We start from the raw sequence: 22,927 nt of genomic DNA on the forward strand, positions 1-22,927 counted from the left end.
TACGAGGAGAGGGAGGAGCGATACGACTTGGGCCTCGATGCTTCCAGCGTGCATGGTCGAGTGGCTATAAGGAACGAAATAGGAGACAGGGGAGCCAAAATCAGTTACATGCTCGATTCGAAGAGGTTCCATAGGACATAGCACACTGCACGAGGATGGTAGAGATTCCACGTCTCGGGCGTAGGGAGAGCAGACGAATATAATGCGGGTATTCGCTCGCTTCTTGCTGCTTGTAGCTGCGCTTAGACGCGACGACGCGTGAGAAAGAAAGCGACATCGCCCCCCCTGGCCGGCCCCTGGTCGCTGGTCGCTGGTCGCTATACATTTCATATTATCATCACTTCAGGCTCCCGATCGGCATCACGTTCGTCCCGTATTCTCATCTCAGGCTCCCCCCTTAGCATCACCTCGTCCTGTTCCCCCCATGCAACCTGCATCTTCCGCACACGGCGTGGCCAATATCGAGGCCGAATATCCCCCCATGCAACCTGCATCTTCCGCACACGGCGAGGCCAATATCGACGCCGAATTTCTCCAGGGCTTACTCAACGAGTACTCCTTTCAACTTCAATCTAGTCCTTGAAATCTGGTTCTGAACTTTGCGCTCTTGCAGATATCGTACAAACCCTACTAAGGGGTTTCAAAGTTAAAGAAAGCTTCTCACGCGTCATCTCCCGAAAGTATCCTAAATCCGGGGCCCCGCGCTAAATCAGATACTTCGAGATGATTAGATACCTCGAGAGATCAAAGGGGTTCAGAGGCCTTTGATCTCTCGAGGTATCCATCATCAACGTCCTATATCTCATCTGTATACATATCTATGACTCCAAGAAGATGAACTTAAGGTCCTGGTAGACCAAGAAATCGACTTACGTACCCCGATCCGGCAGAAAGGACGACGAACACCGGTTTCGATATGACTGATGTAAGTGTCCCGCCATCTCAAAGTCCAGCCATCCCGTTTCGTGTGAATCTCGTATGCCTTGGCATTTCCTCTTCCGTTATGTGCCATACCGCTATGACAATTGAGACCTGACGACCTCTTATATATGTAATCAGGACTATACAAACGACGAGGCAGCAGCAGGATCTGCTCCAGACATCACGGTTACCGCTGCAAGCTCACGACCTACCCGTACGACTACCATTCCGAAGAAATTTCAAGCTCCTTTGATCAACGAAACGCAATCCCAATCTCCGATAAACATGCCACCTCCATCCTCATCTGCTCCTCTCTCGGCTATTCAAGCACCTGCCAGCAAAAAGCGGCCCAATCCTGCTCCATACGCAGGACCACAAGCCAAACGAGGTCGAGGATCGAGCGCTACAAGAGGCCGAAGTGTCACCCCCATATTTCCTCTCGATCCCAATCTCCAGGACGGAAAGACTCCAGAACCCTCTTCATCTAGCCAAGACACAACCAGAGTCACGTATTCCCGATGGACAGACAATGTCAACCAGGACGGAGAGACCGCAGACGATATCCTGATCGAATACTTGACCGAAGGTACAAACTACTCTCAATTCAAAGCAAGTAACAAGAGCGGGAGACATCAGCATGCACAGAGGATCACGGAGTTGATGCACGAAAGGAATATTGCGGGATTTGACAGAAGCTTGACGTCGATTTGCACAAAGGTCAGTGTGCGATGTAGCGCTGTACCAAACGTCTTTTCTGATGTCGTGTTCGTCCCCAGATCACCAACGTCGTCAAGGCATGGAACGCAGCAGATAAGGAATGGAACAAGACAGGGAATGGCTCTACGAACGAAGATTTACTACAGGATCCCGATGAGGAAGGATTGACCGAGGCTGAGAAGGATAAGAGGTTCAAGGCTCGTAACGCCCGAGCGGCGTTTGTCAGTAAGTTCGATCCTGATGCCCGCCATCCGCTCGACTGCTTACATGTCCTCTTGACATAGCTAAATTTGCCAAAGAGAATCCTTATTACGAAACCCTTAAACCTCTCCTCTCCTGCCTTTCGGTATGCTCGCCAGCTCTACTCCTCGACTCTAGTCAGAAAGACAAACGATCTATCACCAACCAGATGGGACTCGACGAACAGGAAGAAGACGTCAACGAGAACGATTTACGAACACCCCGCACCCGTCGCACTGCAGATTGGCAGATGACCACGTCCATGTCCGGCAATTACGAGGATGATCCCGAGGCCGATCCTGAGTACCAATATACGATGTCGAAGGCGGCAGAAGAGGACGACGAATGGACCGATGATGAAGGATTAGGTCCGAGAAGAACTGCGAACATCACCGACTCCCCTTCTGGCTCATCCTCGACTACCTTCCGCACAAGGATCTCCGACCTCTCTCAGAAAATGACCGCAGCCGCTCCTCGCGATACGGATTTGAAGGAAGCGGCGCAACGGAAGTCGAGGAAGAAAGGAAATGGCGGAGGTGCGAGCGACTTGTTTAACCCTCTGAGCGATGCACTCGAAGCGACGAACAAGTTGGAGGAAAGGATGTGGCGGGAGCGGGTTGAGGAGAAGAGGGAGGAACGTCAGCTGGCTGAACAGGAAGCCAAAGCGAGATTGGAGCTAGAGGAACGACGCCTACAACTCGAGGAGCAGAAGCTTGAATCGGATAAGGCGGAGCGGGCTGAAGAGAGACGTATGAAAGACAGAGACTCGGAGGCAGCGCTTCTCACCGCCAGGACTGCTGCCTTCAATACCTATCGCTCAGCCGGATTCAGCAACAAGCAAGCGTTGAGGATGGCCGGATTGCCAGACGTGCCCGAATAGCATCGCATAACATCAATCCGAATCGTACATGTAAGCAGGCTCGTATCTACGTTCTTCCGCAAAGGTCTTAACAAACTGTCTTCGCAGATCGGTACCCTGTGGAGGAGCACCTCCCGCCCCATCTGTATATGTCGCCCACAATCCTCGCACGGCCTCAGCTTCTCTTTCCCATCGCCGTTCGAGTCGTTCCATATTGAAATCCGCCCAGAAGTCGTCTTCCGCATCTCCGGCTAGAAAATTGTGTATCAGGACGCAAGCACGTATCCAGTTTAGGGAACGTTCAAGATCCAATTGTGTGTCTATTTGCGAGCGAAGTGACCGAAGTGATTGAAAGCGCATTTTCAGCATTCCGAACGTATGTTCGACTACGACTCGGGCGCTGGCGACGGCCTGGTTGAACTTGTGTCGATCGGGAGGTAGGTACGCGGTGTTTCTGGCCCGCTTGTAAGGAGGGACCATGTAGTTGTTGGGGACGAAGGCAGAGTCTCCGATGAGATATTGGCCGGCGTTGAAGTGAGCCTGTGGATCGTTGTCGATCTGATAGATACGCGGAAATAGTTGTTTCATCAGGACAGGCAACAAGAAGAGGACGGTGACCGGCCACAACAAACAGACAGGAACTTACGGCGGTGAAACTCCAAGTACGTGTATCGTTTGCCGATCCAGGAAATCCGAGTAGGGTGTAACGAAATCGGCGCTGATTATCGACGACAGCCATCAGCTGTAAGGCATAGAAGCCTTTATAGTTGTAGTAGTCGACTGCGTCCTCGACTCCTGGCTTATAGTCGAGAGGAATCGAGCACCCGTCGACGAATCCGACACAGTCAGGAAAGGGCGCTCTTCTCCCGATTTCGGCCGATATCCTCCTGCGCTCCCTTCGGTCTGGCCAGGATACAAATTGCGATAGGTTTCGGCACAAGGCGGCTATACATCGAAGGGTCCAGAGCTCTACTGATCCTTCTGCAAAAAGAACGAGCCGGGGTAAGCCTAGCCATACCTGCTTCGGGAGAGCGAGGTTCGAACGGCTGGGACTGACCTGACACCGAAAACATCTGAGCAGTCTGCCCGACAGAGGCACCGTTTCCTCCCATGCCAAGACGACGAAGCGTTAACAACAGCTGATATTCTGATGGAGATTGAGGATTTCGTGAGTTGTTGTGGAAGACCGGGTCGTCTTTGATCAGGCCATGTAGGCGGAAGAACGAGTCGTGCGTCATTCGGGCCTTTAGAAAGCAAGGTGAGGGATGTAAGCGAAGCTGGTCACTTATCCGGTAACGGCACAGATCCAACGTCAAGATGGGTTCACTAACCATCTGTTTGAACCATACATCGTCCATATGCAGGTAGTATTCGAACAGCGGACTTCTTCTTGCTTTTAGCCCTCGACCCATAGGTCGGCTGAGATATCGTGATGATTGGACGGCATGTAGCTGTTGGATGGCGGCGAGGAGCAGATTTCGGAAGCTACGTAGCCGTCGGGACAAGGTCGTAAGTCGTTGATTCTCAAAGTCGTTGTCGGAATCGTATATGAGTCGTCGTCGGATCCTCCCCTTCGCTAGAATCAGGAATTGGTAGACTAAGGCTAACGCTTCGACATTCCCCTCCAGCGCAATCAGCGCTCTCTTTCGAGCCGAGGTTCGCACCATGGCTTGAACAACATGAGGCGAGGAGGGAAAGAGTGTAGCGGGCGGTCGGACTAGGACGTCAGGGTCATATCGATTGACGGTCTAGATGTAGGTGATTCACGGTCTTCAAGGTCATAACAGCCGATCACAAGGTCGGGCACGGACGAGGAGATGTTTTGGTTGTCCGTAGAGCCGAAAACGGAGATTAAATGCAAACATGTCCGCTGATAAGCATCCGAAAGACGAATTGACCGATATCAATCAATTTGCCGAGAGATACCTCTCAAGTTACTTGCTTAGATACTCTGGGGGCTTCAAAGATGACGTGTAAATGTATCTTTTTTGCCCCGCTTTTCGGTAGATGATACGCGAGATACTTTCATAACTTTGAAGCCCCTTACTACAAAGAATGCCGCACAGATCAAGGATCTAGTTCGATGCCACAAGCGAACGAAACAAGAGGCCCGCTGCCACTACCCCTTCACCCTCGCCGAGTCCTTCTTCGTATTGCTGTACTTGTGGACCTTGGTTTCACTGCTTGTGGTAGCGTCAACCAAAGGCTCAACCAAAGACCGGGTCATCGGAGGTGGGGCTCTACTGTTCTTGCACTTGGGGATCATCGCTATTGGTAAGTTCAGATTGACCTACTCGTTCCATCTACCTTGCCTGACCTGTTACGAGTTCCATCTACACTGCCTGACCCTTTGTAACAGGTTGGCCTCGAGACGATCAAGCCGATGGTCCCGATATCGATGTCCCGGAAGGGTGGTTGGGGCTTATCGTTGGAGTGGGGGGGAGAAGGTGGACGAGGCGTGGATTGACGTTCCTGTTACTGGGTCTACTTAACTTAGCAGTGGTGGGGTGTGTTTCATTTGTATGAGAAGAGATCAGCAGTTCAGCATACGATTTCCGAATAGCGAACGAACGAACGAACGAACCAACGAACGAAAGCGAAGCAGTACTCTGCACGTGATACGTGGGAGAACGCGACTCTAGACTCTACTACTCTACTTGGCTACTTGGCTACTTAACTGATCAGAGCGAATACTCCATCACGACTTCTGGTTGTCCAGGAATTCTCTGTTATTCGACATCCGTACCCACCAAATGCCAAAGGAGGGGACTATCTAATAGTCATAAACGCTGTGCTCGAGTCCCAGCCAACTCGCTCTACACATTTTACCGATATCCAGCTTCGACTTCGACCGCCCATCGAACCAGCGAGGGACAATACCACTACTACCCCTCGAGACCGATCTCACAGAGGATTCGGATAGTCGAGCAGAACGCAGTATGGACGATATAGTCAGCCGCTATCCCGGTCTCCGGCACGATCGCCTAAACAGCCCATCAAGCTGGCCAGGTTTCAAAGAATTCATTGCGGCGATACCTCCCGAACGTGGTCAACCCGCTCACGGCAATTGGAGCGATCAGTACGAATCCCCAGAGTTGCTGAGAGACAGTATAGCGTCGTTTGAAGATCATTACCCCAAGCACTTGTTCTACGCCGCCTTTCACTTCCCTGCAACTTCGGCAGGTGGGGCCAAGGTGAGTCAAAGCTGCCAGAACATATATACACTTCCGTGTGACAACAAGCCTAACGACCAACACATCCGTCACATTCGACTGCAGATGGAGACGATCTACCGTTGGGAACTTATCCTCGCCTGGGAATCACTGCGTCAGGTGGCTCTGACGAGAACCTGCTTACTCCTCATGACACAAAGGGAACCACCGGACTGGGTCAGGCCGAATGCGACTATCTTGACCGCTCTGTGGGAATGGGTATCTATCGTGAGTACGGTTTCGGGTTACGAGAGCCTTACGACTGTGTCTGCCTCGAACTCACAACCTTCCACACTTCCTTTTCGTGTCGTAGGCTCGGGATGAATTCGGTAAGTAATGGGCTGTGGGCCTTCGGATCGTTTTATGGAAATTGACGATCATCGCTTCAATTTTTTCATAGAGAGGCTCGACCAATATCTGTACACTCTGGCACGCTACGAGATAGCCTGGGTCCGTATCTCCGGGTGGCTCGAAGGAAAAGAGCTGCCGAACCGGGTCCAGAGCCATACTCCCGGGATACCGAGCAAAGACTTTCCGTGTGAGGTCTTTCGTCGCTGTAAAGACATCGTCCGTGGAAAGGACGTCATCCCCATCACGTCGGCCACCATTAAGGTCTCCGGAATCATCAGAGCACTGGTGCAACAGCATCATCCTTTCAAGCTTATCGGCGTCGAGCCGGCTGCCCTCTCTTGGTGGCGAAGGAGACTCGAAAAAGGGAGGGCGAGAATTACGCAAGATGACCACCATGACCTGTCATGTTATCCACCAGAGTCGGAGCCTGGTCTGGACGTTGCATCGGTGCATGCAAAGGTGAGCATGCGAGCCCAATCGTCGTCCTCCGATTAAACCATTCCTGGGAATCCTGTACTGAAATCTCCTTTGTTATGTGCTCGCCTATAGGAGGTTGATCGTTGGCTCCTTCCACTCGCTCTTCGAATCGACGAAATCGGGGTTTCGCAGTTGGACGAGCCGGGAACCTCTGGGCATGACGAGTCTAAGACCGGTGAGACGAAAGAGCTCGAGCCGTCTCGGCCGAAGGAGCCCGAGGTGTCAAAGTCGGAGGAAGCTGGAATCCCTCAGTCGGACTCTGCGGAAAAAGTCGATCGGCAGCTATGCGGATTGTCTTGAACAGACGTCACGGCGTTGCTGTGCGGGGAGCTCCTTATCCTTCGATTCCTGATCTGGCCCTGGTTTTCAACGGAGCCTACGATCTTCGAAAATGCGGGCCGAATGGGCAGTCAGAAAGCTCGCCCGACTTCACACGTGGCCTTCATGCCGAATCAAGTCAATATATGTCGGAGGTCGATGCGCCGATATCAACCTGGTCGAGGTCACCCCCAATCTGCCGTACTCAACATGAAAGTCGTGATCTTCCCAATACCGAATAGTGACAAGCTGGTCCATTTGCAGTCGTACTGTCGGCAGGTCTAGGAATAGATACGATATCGAGGGCGTCATCCCTTCCGTTTTCACCCTTACATTCAAAGGCAGCAAAGTCATCGACGACGTGCAAAGACAAGCCAAGCACAGTCGATAGTCTAGGGCCAGGATACTGCAATGAGCTTGATGTTTGTACTAGGGTCTGTATCTGTATTATATCTGTCGTACTATCGTATAACATGGCTTTCCCGCAGACCCTTCGGGCCATCATAATTAGCCTTCCGCATTGTTGTATGGGATACTAGACTATTTCGCATGCGAGGAATGTATAGAGACAGCCTCGAACAAGGATCACAAGGTCTGCCTTTGTCAATTTTTCTAATGGACGTTGAGCGATAAGGCTAGCCGAATGGACGTAACGGATGGGATGGAACCAAAGCTCGAGGCGCTCGAGGCAGCCCCGATGTCTCGTACTGAATTTATATCAAAAGGAATCCCTGGCAACCAAAGAAGCCGTAGCCTGATCACATCCTCCTGATCCTAACGCATTCTATCCTATCTAAATCTATATTCACGAGACATATCCGTGCTGTTCAAGACCAGTATCGGAAGTACGGCGACCTGTCCCCCGCGGCCGCGCTGCAACGTGAATCGCATGAGACACCAGAATACCTGCTTAACTCGGCCCCTTAACTCACATGTCCTTTTCGCTCCATTGTTCTTCAATGGCCTCTTTCGAAAGCGCGTCTCGTTGCTTGTTGGCCCTATCGTAACCGATCTTGAGAACGATGCAGCAGACGGTGGCGATAGAAGCGACGACAAGCGAAACGATGTAACCTAATGTCGAAGCTTCAGCATCCTGGTCGGTACTCAAAGGGGAGACTTTGTACATACCGGTATCAAACAAGGGCGATTCTTTGCTCAGGTACTAGATTTGAGACACCGGCGAGATCAGCTTAACAGCCTATCGCGACCTTGACCAAAACGAAACACCCACGATAAACGATCCCGTGAGACCACCAAAGGCTCCGAAAGCGAGCTGGAAACCGAAAGCGACGTGCTTATGTGGCTACGGGACGAGTCCGGATCAGCACATGGAAGGCTGTCTATCCGCGCATTCTGCTCACTTCGGGGAAGTTGGAAGCAGTCCAGGCGAGCGAAGGAGGGGTAGCGGAATACGCTCCGAAGACGATGAAACTGATAAGGCATCGAATGTTAGCCTAATCGTACCCGCCAGTGCGATACGTCGTGCGACCACTTACACAAGACCTGTCATAGTCAGCCCGATGAGCCCCGGTTTGGCTCGCGCACCGATGGTGAAGATGAGACCCAAGATTCCCAGCAGGAAAGGACCGGCGACATGTTCGGCTCGACGCTTGCGCTTGTCGCTGATGTGACAGTTCAGGATGGTCCACAGACAAGCTCCAAAGTAGATGGGTACGGGGATGAGGTAGGATTCGATCTTGGAAAACTTGAGCGACCGGACGATGACAGGGAGGGTGAACGTGATACTCTGATGCGCGAATGAAGAGGTTAGATATCGGTTGTCTGGCTAAACAGAAGCATGTATGCCACTCACGTATCCCAGTACTGATCCCAAACGAAGAACGAAGAATGAAGAAATCACGAGGTAAGCATATGGGATACTCCAGGACGAAAGCGACGATACTTATAGAGCGAGTGCGAAAAGTAGATGATCATCTGAGGGTAGATGTGCCACCTCTTGGCGACCTCTGTGACTAGCCCCGGCGCGTTGCTCTCGCCTCGAGCGGTCGTCTGACCGTTCGTGCTGAACCTTTGACGGAGCATGAGGTAACGCTGTTCGTCCTGGGACAGCCAGCCGTGCTTGTCCTTGGGATAGCCGACAATCAAGAGAGGTCCGAGGATACCACAGCCAAAGGTCATGACTCCTTCGATCAGGAAGAGCCATCTGCACGCGGTTCCCAAAATTCAGGTCAGTCAAGAGATCATCAGATCGAGAACGGGGGCGAAAGACTCACCTCCAGCCTTCAATGCCGTATCGACCCTCCAACCCGGTGATCCCATAGGCAAGAATACCACTGAAAGCACCGGCGAGCGAGGCCGAACTGAAGAAGATCGCAACTCGTCGAGCGAGCTCTATGATAGATCGGTAACAGCAAGTCAGTTTGTGATCCAACGAGACGGACTTGGAAGACGCAAGGACTTGCCTTCACGAGTGTACCAACAGCTCAAGATCTCGTTAACACCAGGCATGATGCCCGATTCGCAGAGACCCAAGAAGAGCCTGAAGAGGATGAAGCCGGCGGGAGAGCTGATAGAGGCGGCGGTGGACATGACTATCGGGATCAGGAGTAGCATCAATATACACGGAGAGTTTTGATGGACAGCCTTGACGGGAGAGACTCACCGATTCCGCAAGCGATGACCATCCCACTGATCCACCATCGAGCCCCGAAACGCTTCAGAAAGAACTGAGCGGGGATCTCGAACAGGATGTAGAGAATAAAGAATGCAGCGAGACCTGTTGCGGCGATAGATGTATACCAGTCAGTCAATGTCGAGAGAAAGGCCAGCGAGAAATTAGCAAGTTAGACTTACCGGTGTTGTAGAGGGCATCCGACATGGGGATGGTAACGGTCAATCCGGCGACCTTGGCGTTTCCGATGTTACCTCGATCGAGAAAGGCCAAGAGGTAGGCGATAGCAAGTGGGGGCAAGATTCGGATCTAGGGAGAATCAAAGAGAGAAACGTGAAATCAGACATGAAGCGCAAGGTCGAAGTCCAGGCTCGACTTGTACTTACATCCATCTTCCAAAGAACCTTGCTCCATTCTTTGCTACCGTTGAACCGCTGATGCAAGTTCATGAATTCTTGATACTCGGTCGCCGTATCGGGCCGAGCGTGAAGTTCGTGGACGTGTCCAGTACCATCGTCCGAACCGTCCTTAGCGTCGTGCTTCTCCGGAGAGATTTCCAAGGTAGACGAAGGAGCCGTAGGGCTGGGAGTGATGGCGGGGTGGGTATCGGTATTGTCAAACGAAGAGCCCGCAGCCGAGATGGGGGTCTTCTCGGTCGACATTATTGTGAGAAGAGGTTGCGAGTGCAAAAAGAGAAGGTGAAGGTCAAGAAGGGATTGAGGGAATGAGCCTGAAGGAAATAAAAAATATCGAGGAGCGAACGGGAAAGATTGACGGGGATCAGCTGTCGGTATTATATACCTCTCCTCCACCATCCCCAGGATTCGCAGGTGAAAATCTGGTGTGGTGGCGCTGGACCTACTTGTGAGGACCTGCCGCGACCTGATCCACCGATCCTCGGCCCGCCGAGAAGACGTGAGGATGAGGTGTCTCTGCCCAGCCTCCACGTCCACGCTTCTTTCGCATGGCAGGATGGTTGGATAACGGGGTCGTCGTCCCATCCGGTGCTTCCTTTTGGTCAGGGCGAGGAGGGATTGCCGAACGAAGTGTCGACGACGAGATATCGATCATCCTCGAAATTCTGCTGATGCATTGATGAGATTGATCGATGATCAAACCAAAGGCCTTTGGAGAAAAAGTGGATCGCCGAGGCGATCACGAGGGACCCGGGCCGAGGGAAGGGAGGGTCCTTTGTGGCTGAAGGCACCGGTCTGCCGCAAACGCCATCGACCATATCAGGGAGCTAGCGATGGTTCAATCGACCGCCATGTGTCCTCCCACCCCGTTTGAGCTAACCAGAGTTTCGATCGATATCGCCCCGTGCAATCTTGGTTTGATGTCGACGAGATAACGGAGTCCTATTGTTCTCCCCTAGATCCCCCTTGAAACGACCTGAACGCGTGCGAGCAAGTGTTTCGGCGACCGACCCACGACGTCTCACTTCAGTTTCCCTCGTTTATCGAAAGCGGGGAGGGATCCCTGGGTCTCTGAACCATTCTCTGGCTGGAGGAACAAAGAAGAACGGGGTCCAAGGTGATCGCCAAGGGAGAGAGCGCATTTGTTCTTTTGTCTTCTTTTTGGATCCGCTTCGCAAGCGCGTCACGCTGCACAAAGAAGGACGAGATTTGAAACGCGAAAGAAGACAATATGGCAATCGCGGCCGGATCTCAATGTCAATCGCCCCGTTCAGGTTCGACCAGCTCGCAGTCGACGGTCGGGTGGATATGGAGGCTGAGGTTCTTATCCGAGTGGGTACGGTTGGCTAGGCTGGTTGGTCGTTCTGCATCTCTGTCTTGTTCCGGCCTGCATTCGTCCTTGCCGACCGGGTTGATCCGCGGAAGAACCCGTATGTATGAAGGAGTGAGATGAGGACGTTTGCGCCCTGCAGTCTTATCGTGCGGCGATCCATTCGATTTCAACCTGCATTGACTGGGCATCACGAGCTCGATGGCTAACGGAAGTTTCGGTTGGAGTGAAACGTAGAGTCCGGTAGCAAGGCGTCCCCACCAGAATCGAACCGACATGAGAGTTCAGCAGGCGCTCAAGGCGAAAGGATCGTATGCGACGTAACGAGATGCTGTGCGTTTGCATGATGATATCCTTACGTAACTTTTCCCGATGGCATGCGTGTATATATGCATCTCTTGGTGGTGATTTGGTTCTAGTTTTCGGCGATGAGGTATGAAAAGCGCCTGGCCGTTTGTAATGCATAAAAGAGTAGCCTCGGATCTTCTCGGCGGTATACAACTTGTTCCCAGAAATCTTCATGTAGTGTAAAATGTATCTTGTAGTTTCGACCCCACAATCCTAAGTGGATCAGTCCGCCTGATAAGGTCCTTCGAAGACCGGGAGCGATAGGATGTCCTTCCAGGCCAGCCATGCAAAGGACAGCAGTTTTCTATAATCAAGTTTGCGTACTTAGCAGCCGCAATGCTCTGAGCAAATAAGACCACAAGCGCTGCCAACTTACGTTTGAGGCTCATCGTCGTCGGTAAGCGTGAGGTTTGGAATGACGTTCTGGTATTTCTTCGGCTGGTATGTGATCTTGTAGGCCGCCACGGCGAACAAGGGATGTGGTCCGAGATTCGACGAGATCTTCAGGTCGATCATGGCGTGAATAGCGAGGTCCAGGATATCGGTCACGATATCTCGATAGGCGCGTCTCATCGGGTCCTGTCGAAAAGTCTGTTAACGATAGACTCAACATGACGGTTTGCGATGTCGCTCACCTTGAGATCACCATCTCGGATTCGCCGACGTCGTCCATTCTTGAGCACGAGCCCGCTGATTAATTCCATCTCGGTCAATCGATACCTGTATTCGTAGACGGTGGTGAGTTGGCGCTTAGATGCATGACACACGGTGACTCACCTTGCCATCAATGCGGATATAGCGAGGTCATACTTCATCTTGAGCTTCGCGGCCAGCGCCATGACCGCTTTCGGGATCTCCACCTGTTCGAGCCTTGCATCGATCATGCTGGGCCGGATATCGTCCGCTGTCTTTGCCACAAATAGACCTTTGGGTTCCTTTGTCTCGACCTATTCGAGAGTAGATCTGAATCAGGGCGGCTTTCCGATTTCATTCCGTTCGAGACACGCACCATCCGGAAAATTTCTCCCAGAACGCTGTTACCGGGATACGAACGGAACGGCTCCTTGCCCATGAAGTCCGGCCAGAGATTGGGTCGATAGTCAGGGGGCAGCTCCGCCGGCACACCGGCTGCAAGGCATGTCGTCAGCGTTGCGTGTTGACGACAACCGACCAGCATTGCTCACTCTTGGCAAAGTCCACCGCCGTACTGTAGAGCTGACAAAGCTGCAAACACTTTTTGCTGAATGGTCCCTCTGGCTCGAGATCACAGTAGGCCAGGTGCGCGTTTCCGATCAAACCGAGCAGGTCGTTCAGGATATGATTGACGAAGTTCTGGCAGAAGCAACGGGTCAGCCAAGGCTATCTTCTCTTCGCAAGGCCAACCTACCTCCTTGATGTCCTTGTGATCGACCCAAGCCACGCTCGTCGGTTTGATCGCGGTATAATCGGCAGGCTCAGCCACTTGCAAAGGGTTCACAAATCTCTCGTCCCAGATCAGGGTATAGTCATCGCCTGAATTGATGGACATAATTCAGCGCATGTGGTGTATGATCGATTGCAATCGTTCTTCCAGGCGGCTTACCGTCCAGATCCCCACCACCCAACATGTTGGGAAGGTCTCGCTGCCCCTTGACATTCATAACGATGACGTTCTTGAGCGAACGGAGTTCTGGGATATCAACCGCCTTGACTTTGCGGATATCGCCTGGGTGCAGTGCTGGAGCTCGAGTGATGGCGCAATCTCCTTGAACGATGACGGGGCCCTCTTCGCTCTCCGGGTCCTCATACTGACAAAATACCTCGCCTTCCTGCAAGAGACCGCTTTCATCTGCGACTCCCATTAAATATACACCCTTATCGACTTCGACCCTTGCGTGCCATCGCAAGTCCGTGAGCATGCGTCGCTCGGTAACGGTACAAACGTCCAGCACAACCGGGTCCTTGTGAAATCCGGCGTTTATCAAGGCGGCAATCGGGAAGGTAGCCACCTTGTCGATCATCCACAGATCCTTCCTGGTCAACCGACTCGCTGCGACTCGCTCGGCCAAGCCGATGATGGACTTGGCCTTGTTCCAGATGAGACCCTTGATGACTTCCGGATCGACTCCGAGCGCGGCAAACAGGATGCAGAACTGTCGATTGAGGAAAGCTCTCCGAAACTGAGCGATTCGGACGACGTGAAGCTTCTTGCTGTCAGATTCGAACTTGATTTGCGAAGGTCGCAAGAAGATCTCCCGCGGCTTCACTGTAGGCCAAGCGCAAAGTACCCCCTTTGCTCCCCCGAGACGGAATTGTATCGCCGAGGGATGACGGTGGACGTCGTGATCATCGAATCCTAAGTCCTTTGCGGCTTGATCTGCCACGTTTTGCGCGCAGCGCCCGACACCATCGGTAAAGGTGAACAGAACGCTAGAGTTGGGATCAGACGGGTCTGTCCGGGTCACAATGTCATCCATGGGCCGCCTAAGCTTGATGGCCATGTCGACTCCCTGAGTGGTTGACAAAACCTGAGAAGAGATTGCCGGTATCAGCATAAGGAACCTCTGCTATAGGTATACAAATCGACTCACAAGACCTTGTCGAGCTGTGAGCGGTATCACAAGATGTTTGTCTGTAAGTTTTGGAGTGGATACTGTCAGATTCGGGCCAAGCTCACCTGCATGCTTCGCGATAACTCGCTCCTTGTCGAGATTGCCCATCCACTGAATGATCTCCTGCACACCGAATCGCTTCCCATTATTCTCGCTTTTGCTGAGCTCTGCAAAGAACCAACAGCTGTGTTCCTTCAACTGGCTAGCAGACGAGGCTAGGAATACGTATTTCCTCCCCGCGATGACGAGACCATGGGTCAACGCTCGGTGAACCCGAGCCATGGTTCCGGCCTTTGGATTGATGGCGTTGGCCTCCTTGACCGAAACGTTGACTTGCAGCTGATCATGCTCGTCGTTGAATTGCACTCGCAAAAAGCGATCATGGTACTCTTTGAAGTGTCGCAATACGGAATTCCCCTGCTCCTTGGTCTCGGGTTGAAGCATCATTCGCGTGGGCGTGATGATGGCTCGTCTAACCTTGACCGAATGATTAGGCTCTTCGGCAGTGGACTTTTCAGCGGCGATATCCTGCTTGGATCTCTTGGGTCGGACCAGCTTCTCCAGCGTTTCATACAGTTTGGCCCGCCTCTCCAAGGTGACCTCCATGTTGCCCATCCTCTCGGCCGAAAAGAGATCGCTGAGGACCTGGTTCATGATTCTGTACTCGCCTCGTCCATCCAGGCGATTGACGATCTCAACCATGCGTTCGACTTGGTGCGACTGAACCAGGCCTTGGGAGACCAGACCCTCGACGAGGTATCGGGTAGCAAATGGCAAATCCTTGACAGAGTCGATCTCGGAGATGATCACGGGACGGATCATGGTCTCGTGTTCGGGAATGGGCGTCTCTGGCGGGATCGGCGGTTTCGGAACAGCTGGTAAATCGGTTGTAGACGAGATATAATTTTCGCCATCCTCTTCGCCAATCAATCTCAGCCTTCGCATACATGCTTGCAGCAAACGGTATTCGGCCGGCATGAGGTAGAAAGTTAGGCGGTATGTCCCCCAAAAGTTGACCTGATGGACACAGTGCGTCAGGACAAATCACTCGCATCTCGATCGCACCGACATTCACCTTGTATCGTACATCCCCATCAGGATTGATGCTCCCGGCGTCCCTCTCCCACCCATTGAACGAGCCAGAAAAGTCGAATTCCGTAGCTCTCCGCCATCGAAGTAGCGCTCCGGACTCTGGTTTACTAGGATGAGGTCGACCAAACCCAATCTGCTCTTTCGGGACCTGCAGCTCCCGACGCCGGGTGTGGCTGGCTCGCAAGCTCTCTCCTCTTTGACGGTTGTAGATACTTTCCGGAGTACCAAGCATCGTTTTTCCAGACGTCCCTTCATCGCGAATGTGGGTACCTGGTGGGCGTCTCAGCGAGGCGAAACCACCTCGAGCCGATTCCTTGTCTATGAACGGGGTCGATTGGATCCCGCGAACGTTCTCTGCAACCCGCTGAAACTCGGCCCGAGTAGCTTCAACCACCCGACTATCCTTGTAGGCCGGTTGCATATGCTCGTCGAGCACCGGCATGAAGAACTGAGGCGGTCTTCGGCAGGTGATGGTCATGGTGACATCGATCAAGTCCTCGTGTGCGGTCGCAACAATGGCCACACCGCCTTCGATGATGTCTTCGACCCTGATACACGCATCCACCAGTTCCATGGCAGCTGGCAGGGGTTCCGGCGTGGTCGGGATGACGTCGATAAGAAAGGCCTTTTTCCGCGCATCAAAGGCGATCGACGACTCGATCGTGGGCGTGTGGAAACCAGGCGAGAATTTGCCGGTATGATCCATGACTCCGATAGCGAAACTATCGGGCGAGAAACGGTACGGGTTTTTCCGACGCAATTCAAATCCGTCCAACTCGGCCTTTCTCCTCGACGACGATGGCTTTTCGACCCCAGACGAACTGTCCTCATCGCTGGCGTCGGCTCCACTAGTCTCGTCGTCGTCCGAGTCGGACTCGGTTTCAGTTTCCGTCTCGGTGCGAGGCAACGTCAGGTCTGAATCGGATTGAAGACTGGGTGACTCGGCGCGAGGCACTTTCATCTCTTCAGGCAGTTCTTCAGTGACCATGACGTCCATCGCCTCTAGCTCGCGCAAGGTCTTGCCCATCTCCGTTTCTTCTATAAACTCCGACCTGCTATCCAGCGAAGTGACCGGACTCGCACTCCTGGTAGAAAATGTCGCTTCGGTTTCTCCCATATCAAACACTTCCAGACCCCCGTTGGCGATAGAGGAACCTTCGGTGCGAGTCTCGATGGTAACACTGAGATCCGGCTCTTCGATGCCTTCTCCTTCCTCCCTGAGCATTCTAGTGATAAGCTCGGACCTGCTCAAGTTTACACCTGGGAGAAAACTTCGTCCACGACCCCGCCTGTGACCTCCTCTGCCTCTTGACGACTGGTCACTCGATTCGGCTGCTGAAGTTGATCCATCAAAGCGGGACCCTCTCGCTCCTCCTCGTCCACCTCGAAAATCTCCCCGACCTCGGCCTCTACCACGACTTCGAAGACCAGAAGCAAAACCTCCTCGAGGTCTGTTCAAAGTAGTATTCATGTATTCTATGGCTGAGCTGGATGCGGTAGGGTGCCTCTCAAAGGCCTTGTGTTCCCGTGAGGACTCTCTGAGCAACATCCCCTTCCTAATCCGGCTGCTAGTAGACTGATCGAAACCGAACGCTTCGATAGGCAGATAATTGCCAGTTCTTGCGGGAGGTCCATACCCATTGGCATCTCTAGGACCCCGATCCAACGATTCGTACCCCGGCTGAACCTGCTGAACCCTAGAATAATCCCTCACATGAGGTCCTCGAGGAAAAGCCGAACCGTTGGGTTGAAGCTGGGGATATCTTGCTCCCGGAGCACCAGAAGATCTCGGATCGATGTGATGATGGGGCAAGCTCCTTGTCTGAGCCGTACGAAACCTGGCAGGAGCCGTACGTCTGGGGGTGTTGTTGAAACGAGCAGGAGTCGCGACCGCGTTGTTTTCGAGCTCCCAAGGAGGTCTGCTAGGTCCCGCCTGATAGTCTGCTCCACTGCCTCCTCCTCGTCTCCTGCCACTTGAGCCCTGTCGATGGGAAGGACCCGGGTGAGAAGATGCGCCTGGAAAGGACATGACATCCGGGGTTGCCATGTTCGGTCAAAGGACCTGGATGTTGACGTTGTGGTTGTTGTTATAGGCGTCGAGCCTGTTTGCCTTTTTCAATCAGGATACCTAATGTCTAAGCAGATACGAACAGCATTGAGCAGCTCAAGCTATCGGAGCGAATATGTAGTGAAGGCATGCCGGTGACAGGAACAGTAGTGTTTGCGAATTGATGGATGTCAATCAGCTTCGAACCTCAAGGTTCCCCGAAATTCGCTCCCGAAGATTTGCCTCCGCTAGTGGCCGTAGAGCATATTCAACCCGAGGATTCGGACCACCTCAACACGCATATGAATGTCAGATCGGACGGGACCGGCACAATGGCAGAGCAGGCGAGAACAGGTCGAAATGCAATTGATATGATTCTACAGAGATGCCATAGACTTCTAGCCTTTCCGCGTGCAACCCTCACACCCCTCAAGCCTGAACCTCCCGATCGATATCCTGCAACAAGATCGTCCTGTACCTCGCCTTGCCCGTCTCGACATCCTCGATCGACTGAGCGGCCTCCTTCATCGGCCTCGTCGTGATCCACGGCTTGACGTTCTTCTCCACGGCCAGGTCGAGCATCTTGAGGATCTCGGTCCTACACCCGATATGGCTCGACCCGACGAAAGCTCCGTTCGGGGCCATGGCCTGCGAGGTGAGGGAAGGCCATTCGTCCTCGGGCATACCGACAAAGACAAAGTGTTTGCCGACGTCCAGGGTGGTGATGAACTCGTTCAAGGGCAACGAGGAAGAGGACGAGGTGCAGACGATGATGTCCAGGGACATTTTGTACTTTTCCTCGAACCCCTTGTTGGTAATGACAAACTCGTCGGCGCCCATCTTGAGCGCGTCCTCCTTCTTACGCTCCGAGTGGGAAAAGACGACGACCTCGGCCCCGAGAGCTTTGGCGAAGAGGACGGCGTAGTGACCCAGACCACCGAGACCGACGACGCCGACCTTGCTCCCCTTGCCGATGTTGTGCCTGTTCAACGGGCTGTACGACGTCACTCCGGCGCAGAGCCTGCAAAGGTGAATGCGAACACGGAATCACATCGCGGAGACAGGCATCAGCTTCGAGTCCGCTGCTAATGTCCTCTCACATCCTCCCCAGCGCATGTACTCACATCGAAGCGGCATCCACGCTCCTCAACCCCTCGGGGAGAGGAAAGACGAACTGTTGATGCGCCCTCACGTGGGTCGAGTAACCTCCCTGAGAAAAGTCGCCGTTCGGGTACTAACGTGACGTCAAATTCACAATGTCAGTGGGTCGTCCAGAGGAAAAAGGAGCAAAGGAGCAGAAATAGCAGGCGGACGTACCTTTCCTTGGTAAGTATCGGTCCAAGCTACGGGGCAGTAGTTTTCGTTATCGTTCTTGCAGTACTTGCATTCCATGCAACTCTGCGATCACGAACACGATACAAACCAGGAAAAGAAGGCAGCGCGCGAGATTGAAATTGAGATCAGCTCTTCACGTTTGGCTGTGCCTGGAGGTTAGACCAGGTTATTAATGCTCACCGAGCTCTGTGCGCCGATCCCGACTCGTTGGCCGACTTGCAGGTTCTTGACGTTGGAACCCTATTCTCTCGCGTTGAGTCGTATAGGACGGATTGGACGCGTGAGACCATGTTATGTCCAGGTTGTCAGACGATTCAGAGCGGACGAGGGGTGCATTTGCAGTTCAGCAATACATAATTAGGTGACCCGATTGGGGCGAAGGAGAAGAATGAGAAGACAACGACCAGTCAGCATCATCATCACAACGACACCGACACCCTAGGATGGGATCTCCGGGCAAAAGAGCCTCGACGGCACGACTTACGACCTGGACGACTTCTCCTACGATCTCGTGCCCGGTCACACAGAAGGGGGCTACGAAAGGACCCCATCCACCGCTCTGCGAAAAAAACAAGCACACGAAAAGAACAGCGCCATGATCAGCATTCGGCCTTGATTTCCTATTTTGTTCCCGAACCGAGGGGGACCGTCTCGGAAAAGCAGCGCTTTCTTGATCAAGACGTTCAACGTACGATGGTATGATGGTCCGACCCGCAAGTCCCACAACACTCGACGTGGACGGTCACATCGTCCGCCTGTTCCCTCTTGAGCTCATAGTCGGTCAATTTGAAGTTCTTGTAGTCCTTCTGGTCGTGGATGGCGTATCTGTCGAAAGGCGGATGGGAGGGATGAGCGTGTGATCCGTAGGAAGGTGCTATCAAGCGCGAGGGGGGCGGAAGGCTTACCCTCGGGAAGAGTTGATGGGCGACATTTTCGATTAGGATGTTAGGTTGCAATAGGTTTAGTCCGAGGTGTTTTTATCTAGAGCAGGTCTTGTAAGATCCAGACGTCCAGGTGGTGGAGCATCGACCTCGGTGGGCATGGCTGTATCCCCTTATATTCGATCGCTGGATCTTTGTTCCGGAAACGTACCGGCCCGGTCACTAGCTCGGGCCGATACTCGGTTCTGGGCTGGAGGTGACGTAATTCACGCTGCCCGGAAGCTAATTCACGGACGACAGAGGGACGGTTGACGACCGATCGCATTCGATTGATTGTTACTTGTACAACAAGTGTGACGAGGAGAGAGAGAGAATACATGATGACCTAGCAGCTAGCAAGTGTGCAATCTAATATCCTACATCGAAACCAAAAAGAAACCACGCTCTCCTCCTTCGACCCGGAGAGAAGAGATCTATCCATCGTATCTCATGCCCCTCCTCCCGGGCTCGCTCTCGACCTTTTCTGTCTCTATCGTTCTCCAACCTCAACTGCCTTATCAACTTCATCGGGCAACCCCGCCCTGACCCTGTCGAAAGGCCGCAAAGGGGCTCAGAGCCGTGGTGCTATCGTTGGCGGTGGATCCTCCGTGTCGTTCGTCCGTAAGACCTCCGATGCTGGATTCGTCATCCCGGCGTTGACGGTTCAGACCGACGGTATAGGGGATCATGGGGTGTTCCTGCAAGTTCGAAGCAACGTCAACTGAGTGTCCAAGATCGTTCGGCTACAGGGAGAACGGATGGGAAGATGAAGAGATCGGGGGGGGTGACTGGGCTCACCTGTCGCTCGGTCTTGGTCTCGATATGGATTCCGTCCAACTTGGCACTCGACGGTTCGCTAGGCAACGAACTCAAGATGAAGGTTCCGTGCTACGGTTCCAAGGACGATCCGCTTCAGTATGGATTTGAGGATCTCCTTAGTTCCTGGCGGACTCACCGAATGCTGCCCATGCCCATCCGTCGACCCTCCAGTACCCTGCGTACTGCCTCCTCCCTCTCGCCTCAACTTGGTCCGAGAGTTCAAGACGGCGATGAAGGGCAAGATGTACATCTTCGGGTGGAACATTTCCCAAAAGAGGATGAACAGGTCCGTGTTCCCCGAGTTGACAAAGGTCGCGAGGAAACCTATCGAGGTGATCGTCGCTGGGAGGGCCGCTTCGATGGTGATGCTAAAGTCAGGCAGCCATAAAAGATGATCAACATAAGTCAGTGAAGTTTCTTCAAGAGAATATCTTTTGTGACCGGAAGTAACCTACGTGACGAGCTTGTTGATCAATCGGGAAGTCTCGGTGTATCCGGTCTTGTTCTTCTTGAGACCGTAGATGATGAACCCGGTGATGAGCCCATCAGTGAAAAAGGTGGACGAGACCCAGACGTAGATTGGAGTGCTGGCGACCTAGGTGTTCGATTCCGAGATCCATGGAAGGGGCGTCAAGGGTTGAAAGGCGTCAATGTCCATGTGAAACAATCACACGGGACTGCGGAATGACTTACAGTCTTCCTGTCAAGAGGCGGAGTCGAATAATGCAAGACCGAAATGGAGATTGAGTCTCCGAATTGGGTCAAGATCCCCATAGTGATAATAGCGAGAACGAAGTAGTTGTTGTTGTTGAGCCGAAAGGCTCTCATGGCGTAGAAGGCCTATAAGAACGAAGGTGGAATAGTGGAAAGGGTCATTAGCGGGGGAGGGGGGATCATGCGATAAATTACTCATGCTTGCCTGGATGGGAGGAACGCTGACGCATCCGAGAATAGCCCATCCTCCGCTGCCTATGAATGAAGGATTTTGCCGTGGAAATACATGTCAACATCGCAGGTGATGAGAGAATCATGACGAGCGTTCAAGGACTGACGGGGGGCCATGACGAAAGGGGCAAATTTCCCGAAGTTTTGCATAAAGTGGAAGATCTAACGGGTAGGTTCATAAGTTTGAGGGGTCTTACGGTGATGATGCCGAATGAGACTCACCATGATATGAATGTTGAAGGCCGTACCGACTGTCCCTGCTATAACTGAATATGCCTAGATGAGAAACAAAGTCGAGCGAACCATCAACAAACTACCACTGTTGTGGACCGACCGCCTTCGGTACTTACCAAGACTGCCTTAATCGTCTTGCTCTCTTTAGGCGCATACCGCAGCCAATCGGTCAACATGACCAACATCATCCCGAACATGGCCGCGTCGATGGCGTATCCGACGATGAACCCTCCGAGGTTCTTGAACAGATCCTTCTCCATCTGAGCCTTGATGATCGGCTCGAGGATGTTCATCGGCGGAGTACCCGTACCCATAGACATATTGTATCGAGTTCAAGGTGGTAAGAGGGTGTGAGATTGGTATGAGTCGTCAGGGGTTAGGCGAGAAGGGTGTCGCGCTCTGGATTTCGCTGGAGAATGTATTGGGGTATACCGAATCGACGCAAGAGGGAATTTCTGCTCGAGGGCGCATCGACCCCCGACTCTATATACTCGACCAAGAGCCATATGGAGTGGAGCGATCGACCCCTATCCCGATGTATAGCACGAGTACGACGAGGCGGGAATAGGAGCAGGTCCCTGCTGTTTCGATCGAAAGGAGGGGGTCGAAGGAGTCCCGTCCGGATCTTCACTCGCGTTTCCATCACGACCGCCATCCTGGAGGCTGGCAGGTCGAACAGGTCAAGGACCCGCGAAAGGGAGGATTCTTCGGGTGAGATGCAGATAAGACTGGATGATCATCAGCGTTTCGATTGCAAAGATCCATGGTGGATGATCACAATGTCGATCCGGCTCGAGGAAAGGAGACCAGTTCGACCTGGTTCTCGCGTTTCTGGTTCTGATTGAGTTTCAAAGGAGATTTCGAATGATCGTCGCCTCGGCGAAAGGGGAGCGCAGGAGGCGAGGCGGCGGAGGGGAGGAGGCGCGGGAGCTACCATGACACGCGGGCGTCGTGTTTCGCGAATCATCACATGATGCTCCTTGTCCTTGAACCGACCCTTCTTTCTCAGCTGGCAGGTGGAGGTGGCGTGGGAGACTTTCTGGAAGGCACGAGAATCCTTCTAGACGTCATCACGGTGCACGGTGTGGAAGCCGATCGGGCCAGTTTCAGAATTAGGGGTCGT

At 53.0% G+C, this 22,927-nt stretch overlaps 6 protein-coding genes across 6 annotated transcripts; 2 read left to right on the forward strand and 4 right to left on the reverse strand.

Moving 5' to 3' along the window:
• Nucleotides 1–1,206: 1,206 nt before the first annotated feature.
• HD553DRAFT_326813 (uncharacterized protein) lies at nucleotides 1,207–2,758 on the forward strand (the record flags this gene model as incomplete). The annotated part of the gene is made up of 3 exons (XM_046181740.1): nucleotides 1,207–1,638; nucleotides 1,698–1,863; nucleotides 1,923–2,758. 3 exons carry the CDS (start codon nucleotides 1,207–1,209, stop codon nucleotides 2,756–2,758), a joined length of 1,434 nt encoding a protein of 477 aa, XP_046033010.1.
• Nucleotides 2,759–6,200: 3,442 nt separating this feature from the next.
• On the forward strand, nucleotides 6,201–7,189 carry HD553DRAFT_143359 (uncharacterized protein). The gene is made up of 2 exons (XM_046176682.1): nucleotides 6,201–6,759; nucleotides 6,850–7,189. Exons 1-2 carry the CDS (start codon nucleotides 6,286–6,288, stop codon nucleotides 7,075–7,077), a joined length of 702 nt encoding a protein of 233 aa, XP_046033011.1. The 5' UTR covers nucleotides 6,201–6,285; the 3' UTR covers nucleotides 7,078–7,189.
• A 733-nt stretch (nucleotides 7,190–7,922) lies between these two features.
• HD553DRAFT_346019 (MFS general substrate transporter) lies at nucleotides 7,923–10,389 on the reverse strand (the record flags this gene model as incomplete). The annotated part of the gene is made up of 13 exons (XM_046183159.1): nucleotides 7,923–7,968; nucleotides 8,028–8,166; nucleotides 8,224–8,257; nucleotides 8,327–8,398; nucleotides 8,457–8,526; nucleotides 8,592–8,842; nucleotides 8,909–8,919; nucleotides 8,994–9,259; nucleotides 9,330–9,447; nucleotides 9,525–9,647; nucleotides 9,719–9,832; nucleotides 9,910–10,036; nucleotides 10,114–10,389. The coding sequence occupies 13 exons, from the start codon at nucleotides 10,387–10,389 to the stop codon at nucleotides 7,923–7,925; spliced, it is 1,647 nt and encodes a 548-aa protein (XP_046033012.1).
• Nucleotides 10,390–11,824: 1,435 nt separating this feature from the next.
• HD553DRAFT_301245 (RNA dependent RNA polymerase-domain-containing protein) lies at nucleotides 11,825–16,210 on the reverse strand (the record flags this gene model as incomplete). The annotated part of the gene is made up of 12 exons (XM_046178656.1): nucleotides 11,825–12,125; nucleotides 12,198–12,400; nucleotides 12,457–12,541; nucleotides 12,599–12,768; nucleotides 12,831–12,949; nucleotides 13,006–13,153; nucleotides 13,209–13,333; nucleotides 13,404–14,328; nucleotides 14,392–14,405; nucleotides 14,478–15,429; nucleotides 15,488–15,603; nucleotides 15,904–16,210. 12 exons carry the CDS (start codon nucleotides 16,208–16,210, stop codon nucleotides 12,044–12,046), a joined length of 3,246 nt encoding a protein of 1,081 aa, XP_046033013.1. The 3' UTR covers nucleotides 11,825–12,043.
• A 1,692-nt stretch (nucleotides 16,211–17,902) lies between these two features.
• On the reverse strand, nucleotides 17,903–19,893 carry HD553DRAFT_289656 (chaperonin 10-like protein). Its single transcript, XM_046178327.1, has 7 exons — nucleotides 19,792–19,893; nucleotides 19,579–19,711; nucleotides 19,371–19,445; nucleotides 19,067–19,126; nucleotides 18,869–18,949; nucleotides 18,676–18,785; nucleotides 17,903–18,572 (listed from the first exon to the last, which is right to left on the reverse strand). The coding sequence occupies exons 1-7, from the start codon at nucleotides 19,815–19,817 to the stop codon at nucleotides 17,981–17,983; spliced, it is 1,077 nt and encodes a 358-aa protein (XP_046033014.1). The 5' UTR covers nucleotides 19,818–19,893; the 3' UTR covers nucleotides 17,903–17,980.
• Nucleotides 19,894–20,330: 437 nt separating this feature from the next.
• On the reverse strand, nucleotides 20,331–22,124 carry HD553DRAFT_337536 (uncharacterized protein; the record flags this gene model as incomplete). The annotated part of the gene is made up of 9 exons (XM_046182291.1): nucleotides 20,331–20,549; nucleotides 20,605–20,694; nucleotides 20,762–20,993; nucleotides 21,081–21,220; nucleotides 21,319–21,465; nucleotides 21,566–21,594; nucleotides 21,678–21,732; nucleotides 21,793–21,846; nucleotides 21,921–22,124. The coding sequence occupies 9 exons, from the start codon at nucleotides 22,122–22,124 to the stop codon at nucleotides 20,331–20,333; spliced, it is 1,170 nt and encodes a 389-aa protein (XP_046033015.1).
• Between the last annotated feature and the right edge of the window lie 803 nt (nucleotides 22,125–22,927).

Source organism: Filobasidium floriforme, assembly GCF_021052385.1.
Source record: "Filobasidium floriforme strain CBS 6241 chromosome Unknown HD553scaffold_27, whole genome shotgun sequence".
Taxonomy (NCBI): Eukaryota; Fungi; Basidiomycota; class Tremellomycetes; order Filobasidiales; family Filobasidiaceae; genus Filobasidium; species Filobasidium floriforme.